The sequence below is a fragment of the Dipodomys merriami genome, unplaced genomic scaffold (assembly GCF_024711535.1).
Source record: "Dipodomys merriami isolate MVZ:Mamm:240054 unplaced genomic scaffold, mDipMer1.0.p SCAF_48, whole genome shotgun sequence".
Taxonomy (NCBI): Eukaryota; Metazoa; Chordata; class Mammalia; order Rodentia; family Heteromyidae; genus Dipodomys; species Dipodomys merriami.
In genome coordinates, this window is record NW_027206046.1 from 7,716,256 (window position 1) to 7,739,592 (window position 23,337).

At 39.5% G+C, this 23,337-nt stretch overlaps 1 protein-coding gene across 2 annotated transcripts in view; it reads right to left on the reverse strand.

The window, feature by feature from the left end:
- Positions 1–1,160: 1,160 nt before the first annotated feature.
- Positions 1,161–23,337, reverse strand: part of Mindy2 (MINDY lysine 48 deubiquitinase 2) — a 43,690-nt gene continuing 21,513 nt past the window's right edge. The window contains exons 4-9 of one of the 2 annotated variants that reach the window (XM_069995318.1): positions 23,073–23,231; positions 18,336–18,438; positions 16,834–16,976; positions 11,736–11,909; positions 8,752–8,934; positions 1,161–7,044 (exon numbers count right to left, since the gene is read on the reverse strand). In XM_069995318.1, the coding sequence (XP_069851419.1) occupies positions 6,925–7,044; positions 8,752–8,934; positions 11,736–11,909; positions 16,834–16,976; positions 18,336–18,438; positions 23,073–23,231 (882 nt within the window). In that variant the 3' untranslated portion in view covers positions 1,161–6,924. Of the gene's footprint in view, positions 7,048–8,751; positions 8,935–11,735; positions 11,910–16,833; positions 16,977–18,335; positions 18,439–23,072; positions 23,232–23,337 lie in introns of both variants that reach the window. The other variant, XM_069995317.1, reaches the window with a different exon arrangement.

A 23,337-nucleotide genomic window follows, 5' to 3' on the forward strand; every position in this document is an offset into this window, starting at 1 on the left:
TAGCCCTTTGTAGGAAGTGCCCCCAGCCTGCCTGTAGCTCAGGTGCTTCTGCTTGTGACTTGGGGCCTTTGGGTCATACGACACTTTCCTGTCCTGCACAACATGATACTCAGAAGAACCTCTACCAGCAGCCAAGCCATTACTGTCCTGTCCACCTCTCTGATGGGAAGTCATCTGTTTTGTATTGTTCCTTTTGCACTGTGAATTGCAGCCCTGTGGACTGAACCAAGGGCCTTGTGCATGCTAGCCAAGCACTGTGCTTTCAACTACATCCCTTAAAAAAAAAAAACCAAAAAAAAAAAGAACCTTTGGCCAGGCCAGTTGTATAGTGGCACATACCTGAGGCAGGGGGACCACAAGTTTGAGACCAGCCTATACTATGTAGAACATGTCTCAAAACAAAACAAAAAGCCCAGGGGGAAGCTGGGCACCCGTGGCTCACGCCTGTAATCCTATCTACTCAGGAGGCTGAGATCTGAGGATCACGATTCAAAGCCAGCCCGGGCAGGAAAGTCCGTGAGATTCTTACCTCCAATAAACCACTAGAAAACCGGAAGTGGCACTGTGGCTCAAGTGGTAGAGCGCTTTCCTTGAGCTGAAGAGCTTAGGGACAACGCCCAGGCCCAGAGTTAAACCCCACAACCGACAAAAAAAAAAGGGGGGGGGGGGGAGACAACACACAAAAGCTCTTTGAAAGTCTGGGTGGGAAGGGAGGGCATAGCATTCAATCGCAGCACCACCACAAAAAGTAAGTTCTTGGGGCTGGGAAGGTGGCTCAGTGGTAGAGTGCTTACCTTGCACTCATGAGGCCCTTGGTTTGATTCCTCAGCACCACATAAGCAGAAAAAGCTGGAAGTGGGGCTGAGGCTCAAGTGGTAGAGCGCTAGTCTACAGCTAAAGAGCTGAGGGAGAGCATCCAGGCCCCAGAGTTCAGGCCCCACGACCAACCCCCCTCCCCCCCCCCCCCCAAAAAAAAAAAGAAAGAAAAGCCTCACATCCCCCAGGGAAGGTTTGCAGATACTGTATGTAATTGTTTTCTATCAAATGCTGGTCTAAGTATTCCCAGAGTTCATTCCTATGTAAGTGAACAGGCCAACTGTCCACACTTCCTAGCTTGGTCAGAAGTTGCTTAATGAGATAAAAATACATAGCAGAAAGACTAGTCTAAATATCAAAGTTTATTGAAATAAAATATAATCTATAATAAAAAATACTACAGGTGTTATTCACTGGTTACAGTTTTAAGTATATTAACAAAACATTTTAACCCAACAAGGACACTATATTTGTGGTACAACAACAGACATTAAGTTTTGCTTAATACTGAATAATTTCATCAGAAGTAATATACTTTCCCACCTATTCAATATGTCTTTTTAGGAATATCTTCCAAAAGTGAAACTTTGGAAACTTGTTTAAGACATAATTTTTAAAGTAGGTTTAGCATAATTAGTATTCAAAACATTTATTTCATAGAAATCAGTTCAACCCTAAGCTGGGTTAGACGTATTTAGGTGTCTTTATTCAAACCATGTATTCCAATGCTTTTTCCTGTTAATCTTTAGGGTTGCTCTTACCTTTTTTTTTTTTTAACTGTAATTAAAGCTGGTCATAAAGCAAAACATGAATTATTTCAAAAGCAGAAAAGGTACTTAATATAGCCCGAGAAAGGAAGAGCAAAAGTTAGAAGCTCCCATCTATTTTCAATCAGCCACCTGGGCCTGATACACAGATCTGTATGTCACAACAAATTCTTAAGCCAATGGATCTGATTAAAGTGGAGGAAGAAAACATCTCTATTTCTTGCTATATTTCAAGAGTACAACTTCTCAGAAGTCATTACTCCATTTCATGTGCTCTTCCCCAAAAGATGTTCCAACCCACTCATTCTCAGTTCAAGGGATTCATGTGCAGTAACATTAAGAAATGCCATATTATTCCTCTTACACCAGTCCTGCTTTGTGAGTGGAGCTGTGACAAGAGTTGTCATTTCATTGAGGAAAACTGCCTTTTAACAAAAGCCATAAGTCTGTAAAGTTAAAATATACTAAGTACCTGGGGGTGGGGGTGGGGGTGGGGAGTGTATGTAAATTATTTCATAAAATACATGAAAACCATCACAAAAGTTCTGAAAAAATGTAATTTTTAAAAGTTCAATACCAATCATAAATTGTATTCGTTGTAACTGCTTTGGGTAGAGTATTTCCATGAACACTATCCTTTTAGACAGGCCACTGAGTTATGGGCAGTTTCATTTTGTGACTATACTTGAAACTATAAAATAACTGCTAGAACCGAAGGAGCCAGGATCACCTTGCAATTTCTATTTGTGCATCCTTGCCTCTTAACAGCCAGCAAGATATTACAGTGCAGATGGATATAAAGTTTTCCTAAATTGCCAGTGACAAAGGTTTTGAAGAAATATTTACAATTAATATCAGATAAAGTACACATTACAGAATAATATTTGGTCTCTGTTAAGTCCACCATGGTTTGAAACCTCAGTTTTGTGTTTCTGCCATTTTATGTCAACACATTATGTAGGATGTCACCCTAAAAAATACCCCTCAGGCAAGTACAAATGTTTTCCTTTTGCAGGAAAATAGAACAAAGTTGAAATTGAGGCAGTAAAGTTTTTACCCTGTTTGTTGAGTTTTTCTTGAGATCAGAAGGGAGTAATTAGAATCATTCCTGTAAAAATATATGTGTAAAAAAATCAACTTAGTACTTTTTAACAGGAAAAACGCCATGATTAAATCGCCACAATTAAATCAGACATGCATGAATTAAAATTTAGATGGGTCTTCAAAATAAACTTATCAGCATCCTGCGATCTGCCCTCACACGCCTCTATTTTGCAATTGATTTTGTTCGGAAGCCTTTAATTTTCAAATCTATTTTTTAAAGGACCACCTAAGAAACCCCCAATTCCTCAGTAAGAAAAGACAAAAAAAAATAGCAGGGAAGTGAAGAACTCTGAAGTTCTAATGGGTTCCTTTATAACTTCAAGTCAGTGTTTAAAAGGAATTTAAATTGTACAGGATCAAAGTAAGATTTTGCACTTAAAAAAATACCAACAACAAAACCTTATGAATCATTTAGACAGCCCCTAAATGATGATATCTGAGAGACCTACGTCAGTCACACCGAGACAAAGCTGGGTTTTGCCCTTTAATAACCTGACAGCACTGGGGGAAAAGACAATTCAGACATTGGCCTTCAGATATGGAAATGATATGGAAAAGTTAAGTTTTAAGTACTTTTAAGATTTCCCCAGACACTCCTGATTGTAACATAGCCTAACAAACACAAAAGCAAATTCAAATTATTGGATGACATGATGCCATATTCAAAGATAATTCTACAACTTCACAGCATTTGGGAAAAACAAAACAAAGCAAAACTGATCTCAGTCACTGGCCCAAAAAAGTCTGCACTGGGAGGGGAGAAGGAAGACAGCTCATCCAGGCACAGAATGAATGTCTGCCCGTGGCAAGACAGAACAAAAGGGTGGTTCCATTTTGAGACAGGGTAAGTTGTATAACTAAAACTGTAATAGGGAAAACAAATAGTTCATACTAGCTTAAAATAAGCAGTACAATGAGTCAGAAAGGTAAGCAGATTGTAGGCAATTTGCTATTTGCATTTTTTTCTTAAGAAGATTCAAATAAGTGATGAGTTAGTGGTTATGGAGATTCTTGCCTTCCGCCCCAACCCAGGCTTTTTACAGACATCTGCTTCATAAGCCAACATGAGGACAGAGACCACAAATATACTTTCCTCACACATTTGTTTTCTCAAAAATCTATTCCGTAGTAGTTGAGTTTATGATTCACTGCAAACAGGATGCTCAATGGTTTGGTGTGAGTGCAAAATGGCTAATGGCTTCAGTTGACTAAATCTCTGATACTGATTTGCTTAGCCAGGCCACTAACAAGACGCATAAGGAAGAGCTCACAATCTAATACAGGATAAGTAGTTGAATGCAAGAATTATGAGATATGCAAACAGGATATATTCTAAAACCTACACTTATAAACTCCGCCTCAGTGAAATAACATGTGATGTTAAACATGAAAGCAGTGTCTTTCCCTAAGATCACGGTACAGATACAGGTGCAGGTATACAGCCATGTACAGCCGACACACAGCCATTGTACAGCTAACACAGTCAGTTCAGCTCTGCCCACTGGACCACTGTTGTGAGTACATGCATGACACAGTTTCTTCCTTTCTATTGGATTGAATGGGGCTGGGGATTGACCCCAGGTCCTCATGCATGCTAGGCCAGCACGTCGCTGACATCCCTAGCCTGTTAATACAAGGCATAGAAACTTGCTTGAGAAAATCGCACAACTGAAATGCTTTCAAGTACTGGAAAAGCCACAAAATCACAGCTGTGTCACTATAATTGGATTAGACATGAAGACACGTTTGCTATTTTTAACAAAAATTGGTTACTAATGCTTAGGGAATACACTTTGATAGCAAGACAAAGCACAGTAACCATATGCTCACTTTTGCTAGCTCTATCACAAGCCTGTCATCTATCTACACATGTAAAAAGCAAAATGTTTCAATTCTAACTTCTGCTGGCAGCATATCCGTAACAACTTCAAGTATTATAAAGTAAGAACTTAAAAAATATTCATATCAAATTCCTATGTACCCAAGTCAGCAATGAAATGCCTGAATATCTAAGTTGTGGTCTGGAGCAAAATACAAGAAAATAAAACGTATCAGCTCTAAATCCTTTGTAATCTTCAAGGAGAAGATGGTAGTATCTGAGCTATTGTTTTAATAGAATTTAATTTCCCCCCATCATAATCAAATCTTTTATTACTCTTGAATTCTAGGAATGTAATGAAGTCTGACTTGGAAATTGAACATAGAAAAAGACTGAATTAACAAACATGGCATGTTTTTTTGAATTTTCTTCTAAGTATTGACAGACATCTATTTATCTGGTAGCAGCACTGCTGTTTTTGAGTGTTTGTTTTTGTGTTTTTTTCTAGAAGGAATGAAGAATGGCAGGATAATCTCTGTAACAATGTAAGATAGCAAATAATGGAACAGCAACTTCTACAGAGAAGCATGTCATTATGCAAAATATGCCTCAGATATGCCTTTTATTATCCAAGGTTCATTGTTGGTTTTAAAAATTAAAATAGAATTCACTATCACTAGAATCTGTTCCAGGAAAGATAAATGTTTTTGTCTTCAATCAGTGTCAAGAATAAACTTGGGTTGATGTCAAAGGACAGTTCCGATTATCAATGGACTCTATTTTGGGTTGTAATTAAGAGATTCACAAAAATACTTTCTCTCCAAGTTTTATGCCCATACAGGTACTCTGGTGATTTATCATGATGCATAAGAAATCTGAAGAAATACCAACTTATAGAACACCCACAGACATGTGATATAGAAAGATACAAAAGATACAGCTTGGCCCTGCATTTTTTTCCCTTAGAATATCCTTTCCATAAATAAGACTTTACTTTTTACATATGTTCATCCTATAAGTGGTTTGGGTTATAGAGAAAGTTAATCACAGCTCAAAAAGATCTAGACCACATTTTGTTTAGTCCTTGTTACCCCAAGACTACAAGAAATATTCTTCAACTGGTTGCTCAGATTAGGACATCCTTAAATAAACCAACTTACTGAGGCATTGAATGTAAATCACAGTTACTGGCAGCAACAACAGTCTTTTTTTTTTTTAAATGAACAAACAAAACAAACTTTAAATACAAAGCATATAAAAGGGACTATATTAAGTATAGTTTTCCAAACTGTATCTAGAAATACAGGAAAAATATGTTTGCCTCATAATAAAGTTAAATAAATATTCTTTCTTACTGCTATAAACACTAGTAAGATGTTTTAGGTTTATTTGGTTCTCATAAGTTAAAAATACGATTGCTTTTATATAATTGCCTCCAAATTCATATCTACTCCCCGATTCTTATTAATATTCTTTTATTATAATCAGATTATCTCTCACTTCCATTTAGAAATGTGCTTTTTGTTTGAATAAGTATCTGTAATTTTATAGTAATAAACATGATTAAAATTTAAGGATCAAGGTAATTCTAGAAAAAGGTAGACAATGAACTCTCTGCTTTCCTACCTTGTCTTTGCAGGCTGCCCAGTGTGAATAAATACAACGATGGACCAGCTTACCTAATTAAAGATTTCAAAATTCCTCAAAATTTTACAACACTACAAAGTCATTCATATCTGACTTGGACAGGTTACAAGTATTAGTATTACATAATTTTTTTGCTATCAGAAAAGAAATACAAATCTTTAATTTTTTTCTATCTAAATTGAATCCAAGCTCCGTTATCAGTTCTCAAGATGAGATCTTAAAATGTATACTACTAAAGAAAGGTAAAGCTGTTCAAGGGCTGAACTAGTCCAATATACAATCAAATGATTAATTATTCCTGTTACCCTTCCCCTCGTCCCTGTATTAAACCCCTGGTTTCTCCTTGATTAGATCATAATTTAACATTGTAAAAATTTCAGAAATTATTGTGCCAATATTTAGATTTCAGGAAGGAATCAGACTAAGTGAATTACCTCCATTCACTGTTAGAACAGAAGACAAAATAGCTTACTAACTGATATGAGTTATGAATGTCACAATGACACAGAAGTTGCTGTGATTTGCTTATTTGGCTACAAGTGCAGTATTTTTCATGAATGACAACACACAGGGTTTCCAACTTGTAACAAGAAACTGGAGCTCATAAAGAGTGTATTGTGTGACTTGAAAAAGTTTGATTGTAACAAAGTAACAACCTTTCCCCTGAAAAGCAGGAACAAATCCCTTGGGAAGTCAGGCACAGACGGTATGGATCGTTTCTTCCTTTCTCAAGACGTAGAGGTGCTTCCAAAAGAATCCAGCGCTACAACCTTACAAAATGACGCAGCTATTTTTCTCTTTCTCTTTTTCTTTTTCCCTAGGTTCCTTTCGCTTCCGTTCACTATTTCCAGATTGTCGTGCACTGGACGGAGAGGCTTGTGCTGGCTGGCCCTGCTATGAAGGAGAAACACAGGAAGGAGAAGTTAGGGCAACCCAGGTCTCAAGTCACAGGAGTTAAAGACATCACTAAGTGGAAAAGAAGATTTGGCAAATGGATTTGTTCTGTTACAGGGAATCGAAGTACCTCCCTTCAGATATAATTAATGCATTCCTGTTCTAAATAAATGGCATTTCAAATAAGAAATCACATATGAGCTTAGAATTTAAAAAACATTTAGGTTACAATTTTAAAAATGTTAAAGTGACTTTTGGTAATAGTTCTTTTAAGATGTCATTAAATAAAATAATGAACAGATCACAAAAGGAGAAAAAAAGGTCGTGATGCCAGTACTAGTTCACTTTAAGGCTTTTAAGTCCTAGCCACTCAGGAGGCTGAGATCTGGAAGACCTCAAAATTCAGTCTGGCTGAGAGTTACTGAGACTCCACTTCAACTAATAAGACAGGCATAGACAGAAGGATTGCAGTTTGAGACCAGCTCCAGACAAAATGAAAATGTACGCCAATAAGGGAAAAATATTTGAAGAGAGGCCTGGAGGACGAGAGAATGGTTCAAGTGAGAAAGGACTGGAGGGAATGTCTCAAGAGGTAGAGCCCTTGTACCACAAAAAAGGAGGGGGGGACATAGTTTTTTATTTAATAATTAACACATAGAAAGCCATGTAACAATCATATTTTCAACACTTAAAACACTGAATGAGGTGCTGATGGCTCATGCTCAGGAGGCTGAGATCTGAGGATCGCAGTTTAAAACCAGCCTGGGAAGGTATGTCTGTAAGACTCTTAACTCCAATTAACCCCAGAAAACCAGAAGTGGCAATGTGGCTCAAAGTGGAAGAGTGCTAGCCTTAAGCAAAAAGAAGCTCAAGGACAGCACCCAGATCCTGAGTTCAAGCCCAGGACCAGCCACACACACAAATTGAGTGAAGAGAAAGAGAAGGCTAACCTTGAGCATTGGGATCTACAGGAGACCAGGTCAGGGGCTAACCTTAGCTGTTCCTCCACAGGAAGGCTAGCGTTAGCGTTAAGTTTTGTAATCTTTTAGAGGATCCTGAGGACCCAAAAGAGGTAGTGGGATGGCGGGGGGCGGGGGGTGGGGAGGCTGGAGGGGGGAGAGGAGAAGCAGGGATCTGTGTACACACATTCACATAATTCCAGGCTCAAAAGAAAAACAAGGCAGATCCCTCAACCTCACAGAAAGAAAAGAAGCATGTGCCCAAGTGTCTTTCTTCCATTTGTACCTCTGGGTGAACTTTAAAAATTAATTTGCAAACCTAGACATTGGAATTTGGGGAAAATAATTCCTGTGAGAAATGTATTAGAAAAGTCTTAAATGTAGGGCAATGTCAAATATCCCTGGGTGCTAAAAAGCCACCAGGCGGCTGAGTTGACAGCTGGTTAGATTTTTCTGTCTGGAGGAGCATGTCACTGGCAAAGTGAGCCACACAGGAGCATGGCACTAACTTATTTTTTTATTTTTATTTTTTTGGGGTCCGGTCTTGGGCCTGAACTCTGGGCCTGGGCGCTGTCCCTCAGCTCTTCAGCTCAAGGCTAGCGCTCTACCACTTGAGCCACAGCGCCACTTCCGGCTTTTTTTTTCTGCTTATGTGGTGCTGAGGAATCGAACCCAGGGCCTCAGGCATGCAAGGCAAGCGCTCTACCACTGAGCCACCTTCCCAGCCCCTGGCACTAACTAATACCTGGGCCTGTGTGGCTGCGGCTGCCGCCTGCTCCTGCTCCTGGTAGTACTGTGAAGCACGGCGATCCTCCTCCTCCTGGAGCTTCTTGGCTAGTTCCAGGTCACTGACGCCTTCTGGGATCTCCTCCCACGTGATCTCTTGGCTCTGCTGCTCTTGTTGTAGAGACAACGCCATGAGATAGTCCTGAAGAATTGAGGTTTTACTAAGAACCAGTGAATGCCAATACATTCGCTATCTCTGTAATGCTTTGAGAATGGTTCTTTAAAAAAAAAAAAAAAGGAGTAAGCATAGAGCACGTGCCTATAATACCTGCACTGGGGAGACAAAGGGAGGAGGATGCCAAGTTCAAAGGCAGCCCAGGCAGAAGTGAATGTGTTGCGCAAGTGGTAGACAGTCAGCCTTGTGTGAGAGCCAAGAGAGAGTACAAGGCCCTGAGTTCAAGCCCCAGTACTGGTATCAAAAAGGAAAAAAATGTTTCCCAAAGGTTCTCCTCAGTTCTTCAAATGCAGGTGGTCCTGGATCCACCTTCTTTACTACTTTCAGATACCCATTCATGCTTGCTAGTACTAGGGCCTGAATTCAGGCTTGGTGTTTACTCAGCTTACTCACTCAGTTGATGCTGTACCATTTGATAATGACTCCAGCCCAGCACTTTGCTGGATAACTGGAGATGGAGTCTTAACAGACTTTTCTGCTGGGCTGTCTTTGAATCACGATCCTCCAGGTCTCAACCACCTAAATAGCTAGGATTACAGGTGTCACTTTTACAGGTGGCACCCAGCTTGCTCCAATATTTTTTTTTTGGGGGGGGGGTCCAGTCGTGGGGCCTGAACTCTGGGTCTGGTCGCTGTCCCTCAGCTCTTCAGCTCAAGGCTAGCGCTCTACCACTTGAGCCACAGCGCCACTTCGGGCTTTTTTCTTTTTGCTTATGTGGTGTTAGGGAATTGAACCCAGGGCCTCAGGCATGCTAGGCAAGCGCTCTACCACTGAGCCACCTTCCCAGCCCCTCCAATACTTTTTGCATACAGTGTTAAAAAGATTCCAAGTCTCTTAGTAATATTTTAAAAATAATGTTCCATCTAGCTTTCTGAAAGCAAATAAATTACTTTAACCCAACTGTTTTCAAAAAAAGTAAAGAATCCCAGAAGGTCAGTGTTGAGGTGAATTCAGTATTCTCTATTAATAGCTTTCTATTCAAACTCCACGAACTAAACATAAGAGCGTTAGTTGGTCTTTCTTTGCTTTCTCTGCCATTTACATCTTTGAAGACATAAATGGCTGTGTCCTTAAGACTTTTTATACAATTGCTCACTGAATAGTGGCCAAATGAATAGTCCCTAAGCCATTAAATTGGTCTTAGTAAACTGTATGTGTGTCCAGTATTCAGAAACATCATATGCCTTAATCACAGAAGAATTCATATCAATGTCATACTTTTCAGAATTAGTATGGTATGGCTCAAGTCTGCACATCTATAACAGCCAAAATGCCAGACACTATTTATACTGAAGTGTATTCACTAGTACAACTTTTTAACTTTTTTTTTTTGCTTGAGGCTTGAACTCAGGTCCTGGGTGCCTGAGACTCTGTGATCAAAGCTAGTGCTCTACTTGAGTCACAGTACCACTTCCACCTTTTTTGAATAGTTTTTATTGAAGATAAGAGTCTCACGAAGACTTTTCTGCCCAGGCTGGCTTTGTTACTGCGTTTCTCAGATCTCAGCCTCTTGAATAGCTAGAATCACAGTGTGAGCCACTGGCACTTGGCTTCATTAGTACAATTCTTGCTGTAATTACCTGCTCTTTTTTCCTTCTTTCCTTCCTTCCTTTTTTTTTTATTTTTTATTTTTTGGGTTTTTTTGGGGCCTGAACTCTGGGCCTGGGCGCTGTCCCTCAGCTCTTCAGCTCAAGGCAAGCGCTCTACCACTTGAGCCACAGCGCCACTTTTGGCTCTTTTCTTTTTGCTTATGTGGTGCTGAGGAATCGAACTCAGGGCCTTATGTATGCAAGGCAAGCGCTCTACCACTGAGCCACCTTCCCAGCCTGCCTGCCTTCTTTCTTTCTTTTTCTTTCTTTCTTTCTCTCTTTCTTCCTTTCTTTTTTTTGTTTTTGTCGGTCATGGGGCTTGAACTCTGGGCCTGGGCGCTGTCCCTTTGCTCTTCAGCTCAATGTGAGTCCTCTACCACTTGAGCTACAGTGCCACTTCCCTTTCTTTTTTTTGTGCCAGTCCTGGGGCTTGAACTCAGTGCTGTCCCTGAGCTTTTGTGCACAGTCTAGTGCTCTACCACTTTAGCTACAGCTCTGCTTCTGGCTTTTTAGTGGTTCATTGGAGATAAGAATCTCAGACTTTCCTGTCTAGGCTGGCTTTGAACTATGGTCCTAAGATCTCAGCCTTCTCGACTCCTTTCTGCTTTCTTCTGGCTAGTCAAAATACATCTCAAATATATGCTCATCTCATTGTCTCCCTCCCAGCAAAGCCACGGTCCATCTCAGATTGCTGGTCTCTGCTTCTACCTGTTCCATGCTGGGCATCCTCTACATAGCAGACTTGTAAAATGTAAAGCAGATCATGCCCCTCCGTGTTTAACACTTACCACAGCTGTCCTATTACACTAAAAATAGTCCAAACTCCTGATCATGATCTTCTTTGAACCAAAGTGTATAATCAATATATACATATATAGAGAGAGAAAATGATCACTCACCCATTCAGGAAGCATGTCAAGAAAGTCTCACAAGTAAAGTACTAAAAGCTTCTTTAGTCCAAAAGTTTAGATAAGTGAATATATATATATATATATATATATATATATATATATATATATATATATATATATTTTTTTTTTTTTTTTTTTAAAGGCAAGGTTTTGCTGTGTTGCTATTGCCCAGGTAGGTCTGGAACTTGTGGATTTAAGTGATCCTCCTGCACAGTAGTTGTAACTTCTTATTCCAGGCTCAAGAAATATAAGAACAAAACAATTTTACCTGATCTATCTGATCTTGCTGTCCTTTGTACACAGTTTCAGGATCTGAGGGAGGCCGAAGATGAAATTCTGAGTCACAGAAGTTGCCATCACCATCTACATTGTGCAGACTTTCCCAAACCACTTTTTCTTCAGTAAGAAACCCCTGGTCTGTTACCAACAAATACAGCTGACCCTACATAAGAAATAGCAAAAGAAAAAGGAGGGTTAAAGTCACCAAATTTGGCTAACATTATGTTTAAGAAAAAATGTAATCTGTATGTTTAAAGTATATTATTCTCACCAGTCATATCTGTATAACACAATAAAAGACCAAGTAGATATCTTATTTACTGAGTCATCTGGCTTTGAATGTAGATTATAATACGCACAAGACAATATAGAAAGAAATAAAATCTTGGGCTGGGAAGGTAGCTCAGTGGTAGAGTGCTTGCCTTGTAGGCATGAGGCCCTGGGTTCGATTCCTCAGCACCATATAACCAGAAAAAACCCAGAAGTGGTGCTGTGGCTCAAGTGGTAGAGCGCTAGCCTTGAGCTGAAGAGCTAAGGGACGGCGCCCAGGCCCAGAGTTCAAGCCCCACAACTGACGAGAAAAAAGAAAAGAAAAAAATCTCTTGGCATACTAATACATGACTTATATATTAATACATGGCTTAGAAACAGCTTTGTGGGGGAGAGGATGGGAAGGGATGGCAAGGGGAAACAAAGGAGGAGGCTACAATGCTTGATAAGAAATGTACTCATTATCTTGCCCATGTAATTGTAACTCCTCTGTACAGTATTTTCACAATAAAAAAAAAAAAGAAACAGTTTTGTGATGAGGTGGTAATCTCATTTCACAAAAAAAAAAAAAAAAAAACAACAAAAAACCAACACTAAACAAATTCCTGGGTAACAATTGCTTAAAATGATCCACATTGTCTGATTTTGTTTTCTTTTTTCAAGTTAAGCCTTTCTAACTAATCTAACTCATCCCAATGTTTCCTTCCTCTGTTTTTCCATTATTGTTCTTGCTTTACACATTGAAAATATTTGGTACCTATTGCATCATAGTACCAAATCCCCTGGTATTAAGATTGCTTTCTTGCCTTTATTCCTGTATTATATTTTTCTTTCATGTTTTGATTCTAGGAATTGAAGACAAGGCCCACTGAAGTACATCTCCAGTCCTAAGCCGTGTATTAAAAATTTGCGAATCCATAGGCCTAATATAAGGTACATTCAGTCAGAGATTAGCACTGACCTTTAAATTTTTATATGTGATAGTTCTGATATCAATAATTTTAAAATTTATATTCTTTGGTATACTATACGTAGTCTGCCAGTCATTTTGGTCTTCAATTTACAGAAGATATGACTTTTGGATACTTGCTCAGAGATTTTTTGGTTGTTTTTGTTTTGTTTTGGTCAGTCATGGGGCTTGAATTCAGGGCCTGGATACTGTCCCTAAGCTTTTTTTATGGCTAGTACGCTACCATTTTGAGTCACAGCTCCACTTCCAGTTTTTGAGTGGTTACTTAGAGGCAAGAGTCTCACAGGGACTTTTTTTTTTTTTTTGCCTGGGTTAGCTTCAAACCACAAACCTCAGATCTCAGCCTCTTGATTACTAGGATTACAGGTGTGAGCCACCAGCTCCCAATTTCTGCTCAGAATTCTTATTGGTTAATACAATGTTTACTATTTTACTACTATTCATATTCTTATGTATTCCTAAACTTCATAATTTATACACATAATAAATTTGATTGGCTGATCAATAGCCAAAATACAAATGATTTTTCTCCAAGGGACTTAGGGGTAGATCAATGCTGGAAGGGCTTCTATTGAAAGCTGTTATCATTCACAGTGTTATCAATACAATATTTGAAAGTTTTAGCTTAAAAAAAAATCTCCTTTTGTAATGTAGCCAAACTGTTCTCTCATAGTCATCTTCCATTTCTTCCTTCTTTAGATTTTGACATTTAAAGAAAAATCTGTGCTGGGCGCCAGTGGCTCACACCTGTAACCTAGCTACTCAGGAGGCTGAGATCTGAGGATCACGGTTCAAAGCCAGCCTGGGCAGGACAGTCCGTGAGACTCTTATCTCCAATAAACCACTCAAAAAACTGGAAGTAGAAGTGTGGCTCAAGCAGTAGAGCACTCGCCTTGAGCTGAAGAGCTGAGGGACAGCGCCCAAGCCCAGAGTTCAGGCCCCACGACTGACCAAAAAAAGAAGAAAAAAAAGAAAAATCTGTAATAGATTCATCATAAATAACAGATTACTTGATACTTCTTTTGTAATTGCAGTATAAAATAGCAAGATATCTATTTTATTTGATCCTGATTTTTTTTTTCCTGGTCCTGGGCTTGAACTCAGGGCCTAGGTGCTGTCCCTGAGCCACTTTGTGCTCAAGGCTAGCACTCTACCACTTGAGCCACAATACCACTTCAGGCTTTTTCTGAGTAGTTTATTGGAGATTAGAGTTTCATAGACTTTTTGGTTCAAGCTGGCTTTAAACTGTGATACTCAGATCTCAGCTTCCTGAGTAGCTAGGATTAGGTGTGAGCCACTGGCACTCAGCTTGATCTTAATTTTTAAAAGACCTTTGGTTTTAGATTTCTGGGCAGTATGGAGGACTGTTGGCCTACAAACCTAGCACATGCCTAGATAGAATGATGAAGCAATGCAAACAGATTCTTGCTACAGGTAAGGGAGTAGCAAGAGAGCTAGGGCCCTAGGGTTTGCTTTCATTCTATCCTGTGTAATTCATATTGAAGCACTGAAGTAAACAGGAGGATGTGATGTATGACTTCAATAATCTACCTTAATTTAGAAAACAAAGATAGATGCATTTTCAGAGGAAGCAAATCAGTAACTATGAACTAATCAATAAGGGCTAAACAAGGATAAGCTCGCCTCTAGCAGCTACAAGAGAGTAAGCACAGAGGTCCTCAGCCTCAGATGCAAAATAGTCACCTCTGGAGCACTGAAAACGCGGATGTAGATCCGGCAGTACAGCTCAGTGGTAGAGCTCTTGTTTACCATGTGCAAAGCTCTGGGTTCCATCTGAGATTCCATCTCAGGTCCTGCCTCCTCCAGAGATGCTGATTTAATTGAGTGAGTGGTAAATTCTATGCATTGATACTTTTGAAAAGCCACCAGGTAGGTCTAGCCTACAATCTGAGGTAAGCACTGATTTATAAGAATAGACTCAGTAAGAATACTACAGAGTATTTGAGATGCTTCATTAACAATAGATAATATTAGGTTATGGTAAATGGAGTTTCTCCAAGCGCACAGATATGCTTCCTATCTAGAGTCTGAGAGGGAAATGAGTTTCTCCAAGCGCACAGATATGCTTCCTATCTAGAGTCTGAGAGGGAAAGAAGAGTGATGATAAAAGTGGAGGTATAGGAAAGCACACACTGTGCCTGAGGTGAGGATCGTCAGTGACTAGACATGGCTCTGGCTGTAGCAGAGCTGGCCCAGGGATATCTTCTGGGCTCAGGCTGCTACCGAGCATACATGCTATAATACTGATATAGTATGGAGCAGTATTCTACCACAGACATTAGATAAAAACTAATAAATTGCTTAACTAAGGGCCACCTGTAAAACAAAAGAGAAGAATGCAAGAGACAATCGAATGGTTGAATAATAAAGGTTTTTTCCCCCAGAGCAATCTATAAGAATAATTTTAAATCACCAAGATAACTTTAAGTAAAACTTTTTTCTTAATATAGGGTCTTGCTATGTAGCCCATGCAGGTCTTAAACTTGCAATCCTGCCTCAGACTGGATTACAGAAACATAACACCATATCCAGCTTAAGACAAATGTTAATTTTTAATTTAGTGCTATTTTAGTGCTCAAATATAAATATAATTAAAAGTCACTCTAGTTCTATTTTTAAGATTTTTTCCCTTCCTTCAAAAATAATATTAAGTAGGCACCAGTGGCTCACGCCTGTAATCTCGGCTACTCAGGAGACTAAGATCTAAGGATCATGGTTCGAAGCCAGTGCAGGCAGGAAATTCCATGACTCTTACCTCCAATTAACCACCAGAAAACCAGAAGTGGCGCTGTGGCTCAAGTGGTAGAGTGCTGACCTTGAGCTGAAGAGATCAGGAACAACACCCAGGCCCAGAGTTTAAGCCCCAGGACCGATAAAAAAAATTAAATTAAAATAAATTAAAAAAATATATATAATAAGCCGGCACTGGTGGCTCATACCTGTAATCCTAGCTACACAGGAGGCTGAGATCTGAGGATCATGGCTGGAAGCCAGCCAGGGCAGGAAATTCCATGATTCTTACCTCCAATAAACTAATCAAAAACAAAACAAAACAAAACAAAACAAAAAACCCCACAAGTGGCACTGTGGCTCAAGTGATAAAGTGCTTGCCTTGAGCAAAAGAAGCTCAGGGAGAGCTCCCAGGCCCAGAATACAGGTCTGGAAAATAAATGAATAAATAAATAAATACTTTAGCCCAGCACTCAGAAGTTTCAGGCAGTAGGATCAGGAGTTCAAGGCCAGTCTAGGCTACGTAATGAAATCTTGTTTCAGAAAATAAAGAAGAGCCAGGTGCCAGTGTCTCACACTTGTAATCCTAGTTACTTGGTAGGCTGAGATTGATCTAAGGATTATGTTTCGAAGCCAGCCCAGGCAGGAAAGTCCCTGAGACTCCTATCTCCAATAAAAAGCTGAAAGTGTCACTGTAGTAGAGCACCAGCATTGGACAAAAGAAGCTCAGCAACAGTGCCCAGGCCCTGAGTTCAAGCCTCAGGACTAGCTAAATAAATAAATAAATAAATACTATTGACTTTGCCCATACCACCCTGAATGCACCAGATTTCATAAAAATAAATTAACAGCTTCAGAATGTGGTAATCCGTGAAAAGGGCACGAGAATTAAATAAACAAACACCTGATTTGAGGCTAATATTTCAATTGCTAATTTATACCATCTAAAGAAGTATAAAATAATTGCCTTCAAAATTTGATCTTTAAAGAATATTATGATAAAATCCTTTATTTTGAAGTAGATACAAAGGTCATGTCTAAATCATGCTCTTTTGGTTGAGAATAACCATTAAATAGCTCTATGTGTATCCCATACCTTGTATTTGGTCATGGTGCTAAAATGATTATTCCGAAAGAACACACACAGTTCTCCCTCCTGAACTGTTGACGTGAGCTCACACAATCCATGGTACGTCAGCTGAGTAGCTGTATTATTTAGAAACTGCTCAGCAACAAAACCTATAGAACCAATGCATATATATCAGATGGAAGAATAATTTCAAAATCACAGTTATTTTTCAACATATTATTTCCCAAATTTGTAGAAAGATCAATTAATATAAGACTTTTTCAGTTATGAGGGTCCCCAAATTGAACATTCATCTTCTAATTTTTCTATGCAAGTTGTATCTAAAGCCATTCCATCTGGAAGAAATAGCTGTATGAGATTGTTATGAATAATCATTATTCTTCACCTACTAAGAGGATTTCAAATGCCATATAATAAGACACAGATACAATAAAATTAAAAAAAACCCTATTAAAACAAATTTAAAAAGTAGGAGTTAGTAACTTTAAGAGGGAAAGAGTTATGTCTAACAACTACTTTCCCAATGGCTAGATGTTTAGAAATTAAAAGTAGCCTTAATATTGAATTGCTTAAGATTTTAGCAAAGATACTAGATAACTCTCAAGTTGCAAACTGTTCAGTTCTTGCCTTAAAACTAAAAGTAGGCAGAAGACAAAACAGAAATGGCATTTTCATCCTAGCTTCCAATATGGGCTGCTCTTTGTATACCTATATCAAGGTCAGAAACAGAAATCTCTGATTTTGGAAGCCACAGCACTTTACGCTGAGAAGCACTTGTTAAATGTTACCAACGTGGCACACTCTGCCAAAAACTTAGCTAAGGAAGGAAAGTATAAAAGCTATCAGGAGGCTAGACCAAAGGAAATTCACAGAACACACATGCAACTGCTTGAGTTTATGCTTTAGGAAATAAGACATTTCTCCATTTTTTATAGTTACTTTTTAAGTACAAAGTTACCAACTGATAAAAAAAATCATTGTTAGTTGATGGCCAGAAAAAGTTTTGTTATTGCTGTTGTTGTTGTTTTGTCATTGTTGTCGGTCATGGGGCTTGAACTCAGGGTCTGGGCTCTGTCCCCGAGCTCTTGTGCTCAAGGCTAGCACTCTACCACTTTGAGCCACAGCGCCACTTCTGGTTTTCTGGTGGTTAACTGGAGATAAGAGTCTCATTGGACTTAACTGCCTGGCCTGGCTTTGAATTATGATCTTCAGATCCCAGCCTCCTGAATAGCTAGGATTACAGGCATGAACCACTAGTGTCCAGTAGTAATATTATTTTTGTAATATATCATTGCATACATAAAATTATTTTAAATATATTATCAGGTTTATTTGACCTTTAGTTAATACTTTTAGTATTAACAATAGCTATCTGTACCTTGAGATTGACAGATGATCTGAGTATTACTAATAAACTGCTTTTTGAAACAGTGCATTACATGAAACCATATAGATATAATCGGCTGTGTCATATGTTAAACAAGCCAGTAGCAGGAGCACTCACCCACCTTCACTAACCAGCTCACTGTTGTCTGACTGCTTACAAGAGATGATCTTCTCCACTAGCTGGTTGTAGCTGCAGTTACCAACAGCTTTTACAATGTCATCAATCTAGAAAATAAATGTATCTCATTAGTCATTGTAAGATTACAAACAACAATAACAAGAGAAATGAATATAACTCTTCAGGATTTTATTCTAATATAACAATAAATAGAATTATTTAGGGAAGAGAAAATCATCACTAAAATCAACAGCCAACAGTTCGCAATTTTGCTTACAGCTTAGTATAACACATGATTAAAAATACTACAGTTGTATTATGCAAAAATGATGAAACAAAATTACTACATGCAACTTTATCATAATTATTTATTTTTTCTTTCTTTTTCTTTTTTCTTTTTTTTTCTTTGCCAGTCCTGGGGCTTGAACTAAGGGATGGGGCAATGTCCTTAAACCTCTTTTGCTCAAGGCTAGCACTCTACCACTTGAGCCACAGCGTACTTCTGGCTTTTTCTGTATATTTGGTACTGAGCAATTGAACCCAGGGCTTCATGCATGCTAAGCAAGCACTCTACCACTAAGCCACATTCTCATCCCATAATTATTTATTCTTCCTTCTATCCTTCTTTTCTTTTTCTTTACTTTTCCTTCCCTCATTCCCTCTCTCTCCCTCCCCTCTCTCTCTTTCCTTCCTTCCTATCCCTGAGCTTTATCGCTCAAGACTAGTGCTCTATTACTTTGAGCCACTTCCGGTTTTCTGGGGGTTAATTGGAGATGAGAGTCCCATGGACTTCCCTGCCCAGGCTGGCTTTGAACTGCGATCCTCAGATCTCAGCCTCCTGAGTAGCTAGGATTACAGGCATGAGCCACTAGCGACAGCAATTTTTTCTTTTTTTGAGACAGAGTCTTGCTATGTAGCCCAGACTGGTCTCACATTCACTGTGTAGTAGCGCAGGCTGACCTTGAAGTTGTGATCCTCCCAAGTGCTGGGTCTCACTTTTTGCCCAGGCTGGCCATAAACCACAATCCTCTCAATCTCAGTCTCTCAGGTAGCTTGAATCACAGGCATGTGCCACCAGCCTGGTGCCCTTTATTTTTTTATTTTTATTTTTTTGTTGGTCATGGGGCTTGACCTCTGGGCCTAGGTGCTCAGCATTTCAGCTCAAGGACAGTGCTCTACCACTCTGAGCCACAACACTTCTGGTTTTCTGGTGGTTAAATGGAGGTAAGAGTCTCATGGACTTTCCTGCCTGGGCTGGCTTTGAACCACGATGCTCAGATCTCAGCATCCTGAGTAGCTAGAATTACAGGTATGAGCTACTGGTGCCAGGCATACTTTTTTTTTTTTTTTTGGTTGTGAGGCTTGAACTCTGGGCCTGGGCGCTGTTCCTCAGCTCTTCAGCTGAAGGCTATCACTCTATCACTTGAGCCATAACACCACTTCTCGTTTTCTGAGTGGTTTATTGGAGATAAGAATCTCACAGACTTTCCTGCCTGGGCTGGTTTTGAACAGCATCCTCAGGTCTCAGCCTCCTGAGTAGCTAGGATCATAGGCATAAGCTACTAGCACCTGGCTGCCAGGCATACTTTTTTTTTTTTTTGAGACTTTTTTTTTGTTGTTGTTATTGTTGTTGTTGTTGTTTTGTTGTCTTTTTTTTTTTTTGTGTGCCAGTTCTGGGGCTTGAGATCAGGGCCTGACACTGTCCCTAAGCTGCTTTTACTCAAGGCTAGCACTCTACCACTTGAGCCACAGCGCCACTTCTGGCGTTTTCTGTGTATGTGGTGCTGAGGAATCGAACCCAGGGCTTCATGCATGCTAGGCAAGCACTCTACCACTGAGCCACCTTCCCAGCCCATGCCAGGCATACTTTTTAAGGTTGAAAAGATTGGTTAAGTAACTTTTAAATTACATATATATTACAGATCCTCTCTCTCTCTTTGGATATAGCATCTCAACTATATAACCCAGACTGGCTTAGAACTCCCTAAGTAGAGCCCAGGCTGCACTTAAACTCACAATCCTCCTCCTTGGGCCTCCCAAATATTTTGACTGCCCAGTTCACTTGTCAATCATTTCATGAAGAGCCAAGTAAGGCCTTCCCTTTGAGAGAAGATCTTTGGGCTCTCATCTATGTAAGACACACAAAGAAAGCCTATCTATGATTTCTATCCTTTATTCATTTAACATGAGAACTCATTTGAGGACACAATGTCTTTGGGAGTGCATTGCTTTTCTCAGTACAGTTACTTTTTTTTTTTTTTTGTCAGTTGTAGGGCTTGAACTCTGGGCTTGGGCGCTGTCCTTCAGCTCTTTAGCTCAAGGCCAGTGAGTCATAGCACCACTTCTGGTTTTTTTGGTGATTTACTAGAGATAAGAGTCTCATGGACTTTCCTGCCCAGCCTGGCTTTCAACTGTGATCCTCAGATCTCAGCCTCCTGAGTAGCTAGTCACCGGCGCCCGGCTTGTACACTTATTCTTAAAGCACTATACTTCACTAAGTTTTCCCAAAGAATCTGAATTTTCAATTCTATGGCATACACAAAAATGTAACTAGAATAAATGCTTTTTATTTATTTGCATATTTAATTTTATACACATTGCTTAAATATTTATATAAACATAAAAATCAACTATATTGCTACAGACTAACAGCAAACAATAGGGATTTTCAGTTTTCATAGGCAGAATCTTTGTATTCATGTTTCATTAATTTAATGTAAATACACATACATATCTGTAAATCTAGAGTCTACAGATATGTAAACAGCTTTTTTGCTCAGGCTGGTGCTCTACCACTTGAGCCAGGCCTCCATTTCTGCCTTTTTCAGCTAATGGATAATAGTCTTGTGGATCTGTCTGCCTAGAGTAGGGTGCCTGTCTATCTTGATCCTGAGATCTCAGCTTCCTAAGGCAGCAGCTACAATTACAGATATGAGCCACTGCTGCTTGGTTCATGCCTAAAAATCTAGTCACTAGGGCTTAGCTTTGATACATGAACCTTGGTCATGTAAAAATGTTAAGCTAAGAGGGCTTGGAATATGGCTTAATGGTACAGTGCTTGCTTAGCACGCACGAAGCCCTGGGTTCAACTCCTCAGTGCCACATAAACAGAAAAAGTCAGAAATGGTGCTGTGGCTCAAGTGGTAGAGTGCTAGCCTTGAGTAAAAAGAAGCTTAGGCGCAGGGATAGTGCCCAGTCCCTGAGTTCAAGCCCCAGGACTGGCAAAAAAAGGTAAGGGAAAACTGGGTAAAGGGTACATAGGAAAAACTTTGTAACTTTCTTGTCAATCTAAAATTATATCAATACAGAGCTTGTACTCAGAATCTCAAACTCTGGTCTCCCTTAGTACTGCCCCCATCCTACACAACTGCTGAAGGCTGGTGTTCTACTCTACTTAAGATATACTTCCACTTCAGCTTTTTGCTGCTTAGTTAGAAATAAGAATCTTTTGGATTTGCATGCCCAGGCTGGCTTTGGGGTTTAAGCAGAGGCCAAGAGTGGAAGAGAAGAGCAGTTTCTGATTGTTGCTAACTAGGATGCTTCATATCGCTGACTCCTTCCCCTTAACTTTGCCTCACGGTTGTTGTAGTCTTTTCCTAAAGCTTTCCTCAGTTATCTACTTCCGTGCCAGGACCCTGGTGTATTTGCCACAAGGCAACACCTGGAATGCCAGATTAGCAAATACCAAGGTCAGCGTACATTTACAAATGCACAATTAGAGTGACAGGAATGTGAGAGTGTCTTTTGGAATAAATGTTGGAGTGTTTCAAAATCCCTTTTCAAAGCTTTGCAGTAAAGTATGCAACTTTGACCCAAGAGAAGCCTGGCTTTTATCCAGATTCCTAAGAGATAAACTCTAAGCTTTCGGAATTTCCCTGGTAATGTTGTTACTCAAGTAACTGTTATTTAAGGTGGATGTTTGGAACACATCTATGGGTTAATAGTAAAGAGGTGACTCATAGGGGTTCCTTTGAAGAATGTGGTACAGCCCATCACCCTGGGAAGAAAGGCTAGAGACCAAGTTCAACTGCAAGGGCAACTAATTATGTCTTGGCAATATCTTTGCAATGAAATCTCAATAAAAATTTGCACATTGAAGGCTAGTGAATTCCAAGACTGGTAGCATCTCAACATCCCAAGGCCTCACAGTACATCAATTCTGACTGGTAACCTGCCTTGTGAACATCAGAACTCACATTTGGAACTTGCCTACTTGCTCAAGGCTAGCACTCAACCACTTGAGCTCCACATCTAGTTTTTTGGTGGTTAATTGGAGATAAGAGTCTCACAGACTTCCCATTCAGGCTGTCTCTGCACCATGATTCTCAGATCTCAGCCTCCTGAGTACTGGGATCACAGGTGTGAGTCACCAGTGCCCAGATTTCCTTGGCTCATTTTAACCCACATCTTACTTACCCCTAAACTATAATGGTGAACATAATAGGCTTCAGGAGGTTTTGCAAGTCTTTTTAGAAAGTTACAAAATCTGAGGATACTTTTGGGAAGCCACAAAACCTGCAGTTGATGTGATAGCTGAGGAGTCTCGTGTGGACTCTTAATCTAGTTTTCCAGTTGTGATTGGAAGTCTTGTGTACATTGAATAGTCTGAAGGACTGTCCCCTAAACCTCAGGGTTTGTCTAATTCCAGATCATAGCACAAAAATATAAATATCAGAAAACAGAAATTTATATTAATAATTTTTTTCTGTGTTTGTGTTTGTACAATTTAAATTCTACTTACCTGAGGATCCACTAACCAGCCATGGTACAGAGGGATATCAAGAAGATCAAACACTATACACTCTGGGGTATATTCAAATACTCCAACACCAGTGAATCTGACATTTACATCCAGGCCCGTCTGGAGTTTATGTAAAATTGCCATAGCATCACTCATATTCTGAAATAGAAAGGGGAAAGTACAGTTCAAGAAAATAAAGAGAACAACAAAAACTGTGTGTGATGGTATCTGCAAAACCCAGCTATTGGGGAGGTTAAGGCAGGAG